Source organism: Mercenaria mercenaria, chromosome 1 (assembly GCF_021730395.1).
Source record: "Mercenaria mercenaria strain notata chromosome 1, MADL_Memer_1, whole genome shotgun sequence".
Classification (NCBI taxonomy): Eukaryota; Metazoa; Mollusca; class Bivalvia; order Venerida; family Veneridae; genus Mercenaria; species Mercenaria mercenaria.
Window position 1 is genome coordinate 45,251,286 of NC_069361.1, and position 12,922 is coordinate 45,264,207.

Below are 12,922 nucleotides of genomic sequence, written 5' to 3' on the forward strand. Positions count from 1 at the left end.
GCTTTGGCCTATAGTAAATGTATCATATCATTTGTCACAACGTTAAAACACAGGAACAAAGGCTAGAGTCTAGTTTCTAGAACAAACATATACGTTGAGAAATAAACAATTCTCGCTCTGCGGAACTCCCGCAGCTGTGGGCATATAGCGCGATGGGTCTGTTACGGTGTTCCGTTTGGACAATCCTGACTTTTTATTTAATACTAAACCGCGATATGCACGATGGTACGATGGTGAAAATGCGATGGCGATATGGCACGATTATAAAACAGCGATGGTACGATAGTGAAAACGCGATGACACGATGATGAAATCGCGAAGGTGCGATGGTACGATGGTGAAATGTTGATGTAATATCGCGTTTTCATCATCGTACCATCGTGCCATCGCGTTTTCATCATCGTACCATCGTGCCATCGCGTTTTCATCATCGTACCATCGCATTTTCACCATCGTACCATCGCGTTTTCACCATCGTGCCATCGCGTTATCACCATCGTACCATCGCGGTTTCGCCATCGTACCATCGCGTTTTCACCATCGTACCAAACGGAACACCGTAGTCTGTGCATAATATTGCGAAGGCAATAACGTCGAAGGTTCTGGCTTGCGAAATCTCAGATTCCTAGTTAGCGGCTGAGCATATGGAATACCAAGGTATTCGTGTACATTCCTGGCAATAAATCCTTCTCAATGTACAGTGCGTGGCCATAATAAAGTACGCAACGTCAGATACATAACGTTAATTTTTTCACGACTCTAAAGAAAGTCATTGCTTTAAATCTTTTTATTAAATCAAATCGCTAAACTTATTATAAATTCTCTCAGAGTTTAATTATTTTTCCGACAGTTGGATGATGTCATTTAATAATTAAACTAGTATGACGTCATAAACAAGTATGCCTGGCAGAGGTCAAGATCTCACCCTAGAAGATAAACAAACAATCGTAAATTTAAGTGAAAACGGTTTTAGTTCTAGAAAAATCGCAAATTTTATGGGAAGAAGTTCTAATACAATTCAAAAATTTCTCAAGAGGTTTCGGAAACGAGGAACAATAGAAAACATTGAAAGAACCGGCAGGGTAAGAAAAACAGACGACAGAGACGACCGTGCGTTGTTCAGGTTAATGAAAAACAATCGTCGGCAGACTTTAGTGGACCTTACAGTGAAATTTAACAATACTTTAGAAACCAAGGAAGTGTCCTCTCGTACTGTTCGTCGTAGGTTGAGAGAACAAGGGTATCATCGTTGTAGGGTTGCTAAGAAAACAACTATCTCTGCAACAAATCGCAGGGAACGAGTGAGGTGGTGTAAAAGCAGGAGTAAATGGACTGTTAATGAAGAATGGTGTAAGTTAATTTTTTCTGATGAAACAAATGTTGAACTAGGTAAAGACAGAAAGGTTTATGTTTGGAGAAAGCCTGAAGAAAAGTACAGACCCGAATGTGTTGGCCAATATTCTGACCACTCCCCGCGAGCTGGTATTTCGGCAATGTTTTGGGGATGCATAACTATTCATGGTGTCGGCACACTTACCGAGGTTGACGGTAATATTAATTCTACAGAGTATATACGTATTTTGGATGAAAATTTGTGGCCGGTTGTAGCTAAAAATTTTATTGGAAAGCCATGGGTATTACAAGAGGACAACTGCCCGGTGCATAGATCAAACCAGACTGAAACTTGGAAAGAATCGAACAATATTCCTTGTTTAAATTGGCCAAGTCAGTCACCTGACATTAACATTATAGAAAACTTGTGGAGGACAATCAAGTGTTGCCTTGAAAAGAGACTTGACGAGGTAAAAAACAGGGCCGACCTCATTCGAGTTGTGAAGGATATTTGGTACGATATTGATCCAGCCGTCGTATCAGCTCTGTACGATTCATTACCAAAACGTCTGCGGGCTGTTGTAAAGGCAAAGGGATCTATTACAAAATATTAACAAGTAAGTTACTTTAGATTGACAAAGTTTTGAGTAACCGTAGTTAATACGTCATGTTATCAAAAAGTTAACGTCAAAGTGACGTCGCTTTTGCGTACTTTAATATGGCCACACACTGTACATTTGAAGTTTTCCCATGAACTGTAAAGTATTGATTCCTGAGAATACGTAGACAAAACTAAAGAACAAAATGAATCTATATAATAACCTAAGTTAGTAAGTAAGTATTGACCTGACATTCATAAGTCTTCGCTAACATTTTCGTCGTGAAACTATCTACGTTAATATAATCAAAATATTTTTCCAATGGCACAGTGGCTTAGCGGTAAGCTCTACGACTTCTACGTACATTACCATGGGTTCGAATTTAGTTCAGACCCCTTTTACATTTCAGTGTACCGGTAATGTAAATGTGTCGATATTACTTTTATGCTGCAATGAATTATTGAAACATAATTATCATTTTATCCCGTGTATACTCACGCATCATTCTCTAATTGCCCGTTGAATATTAGAATCCTTTTCCGGTCTTGGAGACTTTAGTGTACACCCACAAACCCGACTTTGGTAGTTACGTACTTTGTCCGCACAACTATACCCGCTAATGCGAGATGGTGATGTATAACTGTTACCGGTGGTTACCTATTACCGGTGCAATCCGAAAATCTCGAATATTTACTTCCTGAAGAGCACTTCCGGAATCCTTTGTTTACAAAATTACACGACAATTTGTCAAGTGTATCTTCCGTGAAATATGTCCTTCCTAAGGGTAAGTTACTTATTCATTCTATATGAGTTGATAGAAAATATGTTTTTCCAGTGTACTTTACTGATAAACTTCAATAACACTCCATGAATTAAGAATAATTCCCCAGAAAATAAGTGACAGAATGAGTTTCCTCTTGTAAATGACGTCACCAAGCACTGCCTCGCACATGCGCTTTTTGGCGCCCTTTTTGATGAACAATACTACTGGACTAAACTTTCGACTTTTAATTGTTAAGAACTGAGAAATCAAATTTCATTCAAAATTGTGTGCATGTTATGCATGTGATAAGTTTTTTGTTTATTTCATTACAGTTACAAGCTAAAGTGTGATAAGTGTGGTCATTGGACACACCTATAATACTGTTGTGCTGTGAAGTTTTTAAGGAGTCATGATGAGTTCTTTAAGTCACCACTGAAAGTGATAATTCTGGTTTATCTGTGATTTTGACAAAAATGTGACAAAGTGCTGTTTGTGATATTATTCATTTATTTTATTCATGTTATTTGTTATAATATACTGTTCTTCTCCATAGCAGATTAAAACATCCAGTAGCCAGAACTTTCAGCTGTGTTTACTTGTTATTTTTGTGTTTCTGGATGGAAGTTTAATGCAGTAGCATTATTTCCCACAATTCCACCGGTAATAGGTAACTGTAAACATCCAAGATGGCGACCATGGTAGGTCAAAACATGACCTATTATTTCCGATAATTCTGTTCCCAGGTGAATAAAATAAACTTTTAATGAAAAGAAAATATTTGTTTCTTGAAAATGAGTTTAATTTTAGTAAGCATATGAATCAAATGTCATATATTGTGGAATATCAATCATTAATACACCGGTAATTGGTACATCCAGGATACCTTTATTTAAGTTCGGGTACCGAAAATGTTTTTACGGAAACATACGGAGAGTTCCCTGTCAATACTTACGGACAATATCATGAATATGTATAGAAAAGAGGATCGGTATACAACATATCAACAAAATCGGGTGCCTGGTAATTTGAACATTTAGTAGTTCCTATTTTAATCGTGAACTATCTCCCTACAGGCAAACTTTATTTCAGGTTTCTGTTTCGTTTAGTTAGTGTTTCTTTGGTTTGAATTATTATTCTCTAGTTAATCATTTCTACCATTTTTAGTATAAAACTATTCTTTTTAAAGTAAAGTATATGAATGTCATAAAGTTTATAAAAACTGATTCTATGTGTTTAAATGTTCATAGGAGAGTAAACTTAAAACATACAATTCATATAAAGGCGATAACGTAATATATAACTTGTGACAAATGGATTTAAATTGACTAACATGATCGGTTTTTGTAGCAGTTTAAAAAAAAGAAAATAAACAAAGTTTCAAAAATAAAAAAGATAATTCTATACAAAACGAATCCGGGAATTCAAACTCGAGATGAAAAAGCACTTCCAAGTCAGAAACGGAGTGCGCTAGTCAGAAACGGAGCGCTCGTTTGTTTCCTAACATATATGTGTCAGATTGACCTTCTGAAAAGTCGACTGGCCATGCAGTAATGGTATGGGTATTTTGTGGCGGGGTTATAGAAGCAGCTTCGAAATTCTATGATTGCTCTACTTTATCTATTGCAGGAAACATAGTTGTCGTCACGATCAACTACAGGCTCAATGTAATTGGGTTCCTCAATACCGATGACGAAAATGCTCGTGGAAACTTTGGTCTCTGGGATCAACATTAGGCTTTACAGCGGGTCCATTATTACCTTGATGACTTCGGAGGAAATAACCAACGAGTAACAATTGCAGGTGAATCTGCCGGTGCTATGAGCGTAATGCAACAGGCAATTAATTACTCCAGGTAATCAAGGACTTTTCCAAAGGGTCATTGCACAAAGTGGAAGCGTGTCCTTACCCACTAATGTTTTTACAGAGAGATGGATTGAAAGACACGTCAACCTTAGCTGACAGCTTAGGATGTGAAACTGACTCGATTGAGGACTTAATGCGCTGCTTAAGAGAGAAAAGTGGTGATGAATATTTAACAGCATTATATATACGCTCTCAGTTGATATTTTTAGCGGTTTCGACGGCACTTTAGAGTTGCCCTTTATTATGGGCCCCGAAAAAAAATATAGAAATGGCTCGTCTTCATAAGATATCGTCTGCTTCCAGAAACTTCATGTATCATTTTGCGCCCTAACCATCTGACAGACTGTTCCCTACTCCAGCCTGGATACCTGGTTCAAATCATGCCGATGAGACTGCGTTTATTTTGGGGTCACCAAACCTCGGTGTCGGTGACTGGAGTGCTTGGGAAACAGACCGTGTCATAAAAATGATAACATATTGGACAAACTTCAACAAATCTGGGTAAAAAGATACTTTAGCGTCAGCTTGAACTTGTAACCATTCAATGAAGTCGTCCACGAATACATTCAGTCTTTTCACTTTTAAGGTGGGAGGTTATATGACATCATATAATTTCATTTATGATTCAGCTTTAAAGGACACAAACACACCACATGAATGTCTAGAATTTATAAATGAGCGGAAACAATTCAAGTTAGGAAAAGAATAACATAAGCAAAAATAACGTCTATGTCGCTCCATATTTAACACGGGCATATAAACATTCTCTGGTATCAGAATGTACCACGATGCTTTCTTGTAAATGGTACTCGACCGTTTTATAAAAACAACATTTTAATATGTTTTTTGTGACTTTTGAAAACTGCGCGAGATCGCAAAATGAATAGAATTATATAATTTGATTATTTGGTTTTCCTTAAAATTCTGATATTTTGGCGACATTTTATGCTTTGGCTGTGATAAAAATGTATAACTAATAATTGTTTGGACAATGTGTGATAAAAATGTACAATCGGTAGCTGTCTGGACAAATTTCAAGTACCATGCGTTAGCGTACATGTATATCTCACACTTCCTTTGCTATTTATTTTTTTTTTTATTTGTAATTTTTAAATTTACGAATATCCAAAATTCATTTTTTTCTTTTGTGATTTCAGTGATTCACATTATACCATCCTGGCCTGAATACAACATAGCCACCGAAAATTATTTGCTGCTGGATAAATCCATGTCTGATGAATCTGCGAGGCAACATTTCTATGCGGAAGAGATTGCCAGATATTGTCAAAGCTGTACAAGGGGACGGCAAGGGAAGTTGTAGAGACGACGGAATTTTCACAAGTTCTGTTCCAAATGTACCTGTTTATGGTTCAGTTTCAATCGTAATTGTTGTGAATCAAGCTTTCGTTTCCTTGTTTTAGTTCTGACCAGAGGGATAATGATAAAAGATGGTCAGTTATTTTACTACACCCTGGAGCAACATGACAGTTTTGTATCTTATCATTTCATTGTAACAAACTGCAATATTTTGTGTGCCTACTTCTTCTTGTCGTTCGCGATAGCGATTTTGCATGGTGCTGTGGTTCGTTTAGAGAGTGCCAATGGCCCAGCACCTCTGTCTTCAACTCTCTATGTTTCTTTCGGGGTTACCTCACCCTTAGTTCCGAGTTAAAACCCTATCCTGGGAACACAGGAGCTATTTGTCCCATAGCTGGGGGTCTGTTCATAGGCATCAGGGCGTGTCCACACACCGGTGGGCCTGGCATGCCACATGTCTGGGGGCAGACCTCCTCCGAGTCCCCTGCAGTTCTGCCTGAGGCCGCAAGGTGTTCAGTTACCGTGTGGCGCCAACTCGGAGGCACTGCAAAAGGGCTTGTCTGCAGAGAGGCTATGTACTGGCAGGGAAGACTTACGCACTCGGCTCCTTTTTCACCAGAAGGTTAGCCAGCGGTGGAGGCTGAAAGCGGAAGTGACAAGCACACAACACACAGCACACCACACTTGACACATCAGCAGACCAATGCCACACCGATAAGAAATGCAAAGTAAATTTCAAAATGTACTTCTTATGTAAAAAGCAATTTCTACAATGTCAAAGTTGACAACAAGTTCATGTATGTAATTCTTATAGAGCAAGCATGCGCATGGTATTGATATTGGAGTATTTTGATTGAAGCTTAACTTGCATTTATATAAGAACGATATTCTATTTGCTAAAAGAATCACAAATTTTATTTAAACGAAACATTCTTTAAACATAGCAACATCTTTTGTTTCCTTCTTTTAATTGTGATTTTACAGATAATGAAAATGTTGATCAGTATATTTTGACTAAGCCTTGGCACAATATGATAGATTTGTGTTTCATTGTAACAAACTGCACTATTTTGTGTGGCTGATCGACAAGACATGCTGTGTAAATTTCAAAATGTATTTTTTTAAGTAACAAGCAATTTATACAATGTCAAAGTTGATAACAAGTTCACGTGTGGAGTAAGCATGCGCATGCTATTGATACTGGAATGTTTTGATTGAAGCTTAGCTTGCATTTATATAAGAGCAATGTTCTATTTACATTTCATTTATCCAAAACACTCTTCAAACGCAGCAATATCCTTACTGAATATGACGGTTTTAGAATAAACGGCTAACAACATATATACAGGTTATGTCAATATTTGATTTCTTTATGCAATGTTCTAGTTTTTGTATAGTTCGCTTTGAGGTCAGCGATGTTTCTGTACATTAAATAATGGAATGGTCCGTTAAGCGAGACAGTAATACGATAGGAATTAACTTAAAAAAACTACCTAAAACGCTAAACATCTCCAATTCCTGGCTCCTAGCTTTTTCTTTCAATTACAAAGAGCAAGCCAGCAACCTTAAACAAAGTATCGGTTTGTTTATGCAGCTGAAACTGAAACTGATTAATTTGATTAAATACCTAGTTCCATATAATGACATACCGGTATCCAATGGCGTTGTACATTTAATTTAACAAACCTTAAAAACAGAAATTATAAAAAGTAAAAAACCCACAGAAATTTAAAAACTAACACCTGCTGTTATAGCATATAAAGCAATTATTATAATCATTAAAACAATGTCATGAGTCTCTAAAATACAGTGTCATAAAGATTTTTTAATGATAAAGTAAATTACTTTAGCGTAATTCTAATGGCAGTTCATTTTAAAGTTTTGGACCATTAGTACAGAAATTTCTATAATCAAATGTTTTGCACTTGTTGTATGGAACAACATAAGGACATTCGAATTTTCTGACGATCTCAAACCTTGTCTACTAGGAATGTACTATGTAAGCAATTCTATTTAATACATAGGTGCTCTGCCAATGTGACAGATATACATCAAAGAATGTATCTTTTCACCGACAACCAATATATGTCGTACAAAGCTTGTTTGGAACCATCAAATTTCCTCCTTTTAAGAACTAGTTTTGCACACATGTTTTTAATACGTTGCATCTCACGCAATTCACCGTTAGCTACACAAAACAATATGATATTGCAGTAATCCAGATGTGAAATAACTAGATACAAAACTAATCTTTCAGTGGCTGCTTGTTCAATATTTCCTTAATTCGTAGATAATTCAACATGGCAGAGCAATGTTAAACATTTGATCAATCGGGGTTTGCAACCAAACATAATAAATTCGGTTTTTGAAGTGTTCATTTTCAATTTGTTTCTATTCATCCAGTCATTGATTATAACTGTGCACCGTTCGAGGTCTCCGACCGCTTGTGATTCTACGGAAAAGTGACCAGTTAAAACATGGCTTACAAAAGCCATATTGTCCTATTAGGCCACGGCCATCTTTAATGAATAACAAGAGCTCAGTGAAACGCAAAGGACCAATCGACCGCAAGTAGAATATTGCATCAGTCGCATCTCCCTAATCGCAGGAACGAGCTCAGCAGTTGGGGAAAATTTGGGTACCTGAGCCAGTTGAGCACTTAGAAGCTTGCGTATTTGAAACGAAGCTTTATTCTTTATGTGCACAAAAACACGTCAATGAATTTGAATACTCATGGTTGTTGAGGCTCATTAATATGCTTCCGTTTTAGAGAGAAACAATAAGATAATAATATTGCAAGATGTCAAGACTTCAAAGACCACCAAAGACATCATGATATATGTGACTATTTCTTATTTGTGACAAGAGAAAGATACATACTACAGGTATTCGACTTATAATTGATTATTTGTTTTGCTTGGTTTAACGTCGCATCGACACAGTTACAGGCCATATGGTCATACGGCGACTTTCCAGCTTTGATGGTGGATAACCCCAGGTGCCCCTCTTTGCGCTATTTCATGACGGGAGAGCACCTTGGCAGAACCACCGACCTTCCTTAAGCCAGCTGGATGGCTTCCTCACATGAAGAATTGATCAAGTGGGTTCGAAAGGGCAAGTGATTCTCGAAATCAGCGAACTTAAGCACTCGACCACGGAGGTCCTTATAACTGAAGACTATGAAATTAAACTCTCCCAAAGACATGAACAATAGAATTCCAAAATTTGTGCATTCAACTGTTTTCATAATTCAGATACATGTACTTTTATTCGGAAAAAAAGTTGTGCGCGCAAATACAAGCGACAAATAAGAGACCACAGTGTTTACTAATCATTCAACAAGAGAGAGACTAAAGCTTCACTTTCCTTTAAAATGACAGCGATACGGACAAAGTTGTGTTAATTGCTATACAAGTACAGAGTAGAAAATATGACTTTAGTGTGGTTTTAAACATTTTTTCTAATGATGTCACATTACGTATAGAAGAATATTATTAAAGCATGATATTATACTTTTCTAATGTTGTCCCATTACATACAGGTTCGTAAATTACTTTAGCATGATACTAAACTTTTCTAATGCTTTTTCATTAAGTATAGACTTGTACTTTCACATGATATTAAACACATCTTTTACTATCACATTACGCATAAACTAGCACTACAGTAGCATGATATTGAACAAACATTGCGCACAGTCTTGTAAAACAATATTCATAGCAGTAAAGAGCATTTTTCTGTTAATCATGCGGCAACAGTTGTTGATAATTTTTTTATGATGAAACTGAAATGTTTGTGTTGGCATATAACTGTAAATTTCAGAATTGATTAAATAATAATTATTGTCATAGAACTGTCCTTGGGACTTGAAAGTTTACTGCAATATTTACGTTGGTATACAGTACATGTAATATATACGTGAATAATGTTTAGTATAATATTCATCATTTACCACAACATTAAAACATAGAAAAAAAAGCTAGAGTCACCACTGTTATGAATGCAGCTGTGTTGTAAACGGGTACATTTGGAGCAGCACTTGTGAAGATCCCGTCCCCACAGTTTCCTTTGTCATCCTCTTGTACAGCATCAACAAGATCTGGAAAAACTTCCAGCCAGAAGTTAGCCTCTTCTGCATAGAAATGTTGTCTTGCAGATTCGTCAGACATGGATTTGTCCAGCATCAGATAATCTCCGGTGTCAATGCTGTACCCTGGCCACTTTGGCGATACCGGATCTGGTGAGTTTGGGTTGCTGTAATAATAAAAAGGAAACGCACAGATTGAAATAAAAGATCTCATATTTTAAGTCTTAAAATGTGGAATCAATAATGCAGAGATAAATCATCATTATTTCATCTAAATGCATGTATTGTTGCATGACAGGGAATCTTTTGCGAAGATGTTGCTTTTCTCATGAAATTTTGGCAAAAATAAGGTCGAAATTGAAATTTAACCATTATTTAGTGTCCAAAATGGCAAATTTTCATCATAAACATGAAAAGATCAATCAAGATACTTTGAAAATGAAGAAATTCATATTACCGCCCTTGATGTTCGTCGGAATGATAAATAATATGAATGGAAATGCCTTGTATTTAACAACAGAAAAACAAACAATAGACAGACAACAAGAACTCGTACCCAGTTTTTACAAAATTTGTCCAATATTTCATCATTTTCATGGCAAGCTCTATTTCCCAAGCATTCTCTTTACCGACACCAATTTTACCGATTGTTCCAAACATGAAGAGAATCTCGTCAGCATGGGTCGCGCCTGGTATCCAGCTAGGAACTGAAAATCTACCGGCAGATGGTTTCGGCGCGAAGTGATACATAAAGTTTTTGCCGGACTTATTATGAATACGTGCCATTTCTATAGCTGGTATGGCAAAAGATCGGTCCCCTATCAGTTTGGTAATTTGCAGACGAACTGAGTTGTAATCATCAGGGTTTGTCCAGTTCGTATACTGAGCCTCGACTACTTTCATTACCTCATCTGCAAAGTCCATACTAAACATACTAGGCAAATAATTTGTTCTCATTTCCTCGCGTGTGATCTGTATGTTTTCTATTTGTCCGGGCGGTCCCATCACAAAAGGCAACATGAATGCCCCTTCAAAGGCATTAAAGCCGCTTAAAATATCCAGTGAACGGAAGAATTCAACTTCTTTCAAACTCTTATTTTCCGACATTTTTGTTATATGCAGATAATTCATTCCAATTAAGTCGTCATCTACTAATGGACCGAAACGTACAAACAAATTCTGCAATATTGTTAAATATTCGTCCACAGTTTTCTCCCTCAAGCAATCCATCACTTCCTCCGCCGAATCAATCATACATCCAAGGCTGCCTGCAACCGTTACTGTGTCCTTCCACCCATCCTTATCTAGGCCGAAATTTGGACCAGATACACTTCCACTTTGTGTAATGACTCTATTGAAAAGTCCATGGTTTATTTTGGGACTAAGTGCCTGTAGAACTACACTAATGCCACCGGCAGATCCACCAGCAATTGTTACTTTTTCATTATCTCCGCCAAAGTCCCCAATGTAGTCATGAACCCATTGTAAAGCCATATGTTGGTCCCATAGGCCAAAGTTTCTGGGTTCCTTGTCATATCCGGTACTGAGAAATCCAAACACGCCAAGCCTGTAGTTGACAGTAACAACAATAATGTTACCTGTCGCAGCCAGAGTAGATCCATTATAATGGTTGGATGCTCCTGCTTCAAACCCGCCTCCATGTATCCAAACCATAACAGCATACGTATTTGGGCTTTCAGCTGGGATCGTGACGTCTCGTTCAGGAACATATACATTGAGAAATAAACAATTCTCGCTCTGCGGGACTCCCGCAGCTTCCGTCGTCCATGCAAACTGTGTGCATATAGCGCCATGCGTCTGTGCATAAAATGGCGAAGGCAATGACGTCAGAGGTTCTGGCTTGCGAAATCTCAGGTCCCCAGTTGGCGGTTGAGCATATGGAATACCAAGGTATTCGTGTACATTCCTGTCAATAAATCCTTCTAAATGTACCTTTGAAGTTTTCCCTACAATGTCTCCTAATGTACTGTTAATTGTTGGTGTCTGAGAAAACGTAGATAAAACTAAAGAACAAAACGTAAATATATAAAAATAAATGTTATCCATTTTGGATGTCTTAATTCGATTTTATCCTATTTTAAATCCAAAACCGTATAAAACATGTAAAAGTCAACCTATATTGGACGGTTCAGTAATTGTAGTGTTATACAGTGTCAAGCTCTTTAAAGTTGTAAACTATTTTTAAGCGAATTATGTTGACCTTAAGTATTTGATAGAAAAGAGGACAGGTATTTATAATATATTGGGTACACAGGCACTTGGTTGCACTGACTGCAGTTAACGTAAATGGGCAAGTACCAAACGTTCGCTGTTTTTAACCTCTGAAGAGGCACTCTCTGGGCAAAAAAATAAAATAAACAATATGTCTAACCTTTTTAAAGAATCTTAAAAATGATAGTCTAAGGATAGATATAAATATATTTATATTATATCCACAAGACCGTAAAATGAGTAATGGTCCATATATTAAAACCACCAAACAGTAGGTACAGGCCAATTTAAGAAATACACTTAACGAATCTTATAAGTGTGTATGTATAAATGGGGTTATATCTCCGTCAATACTGGCCAGATCGTGCTGAAATTTTCAACAAATACAGATGACATGCATCTTATGAAAATCCGTTTATTTCTTTTGATAGGAAACAAAACTTTAACAAACATGAACGAAAAATATAACTGAGTGAAAATGTCAATGTCACAATTTTTTTATTGTCAAACCAGACCGACAAACGTCGTTACTTTAGTATCGCATTGTTCGTCGCCACTGTTGATAATAGCCTGACATCGACGTCGCATGGATGTGACGTACCGTTGCACGTAATTTTGAGGAGGATTCGCCCACTCTTGAACATTTTCGCTCTTAGCTGGTCAATATTTTGGGGTATAGCGTCACGCAACTTGTAAATGATACGGACAACACAACATTAAAAAATCAAC

At 37.1% G+C, this 12,922-nt stretch overlaps 1 protein-coding gene across 1 annotated transcript; it reads right to left on the reverse strand.

Annotated features, from left to right (window-relative positions):
• Positions 1-7,713: 7,713 nt before the first annotated feature.
• On the reverse strand, positions 7,714-12,267 carry LOC123545632 (carboxylesterase 5A-like). The gene is made up of 2 exons (XM_045331951.2): positions 10,518-12,267; positions 7,714-10,128 (listed from the first exon to the last, which is right to left on the reverse strand). The coding sequence occupies exons 1-2, from the start codon at positions 12,026-12,028 to the stop codon at positions 9,834-9,836; spliced, it is 1,806 nt and encodes a 601-aa protein (XP_045187886.2). The 5' UTR covers positions 12,029-12,267; the 3' UTR covers positions 7,714-9,833.
• Positions 12,268-12,922: the final 655 nt, after the last annotated feature.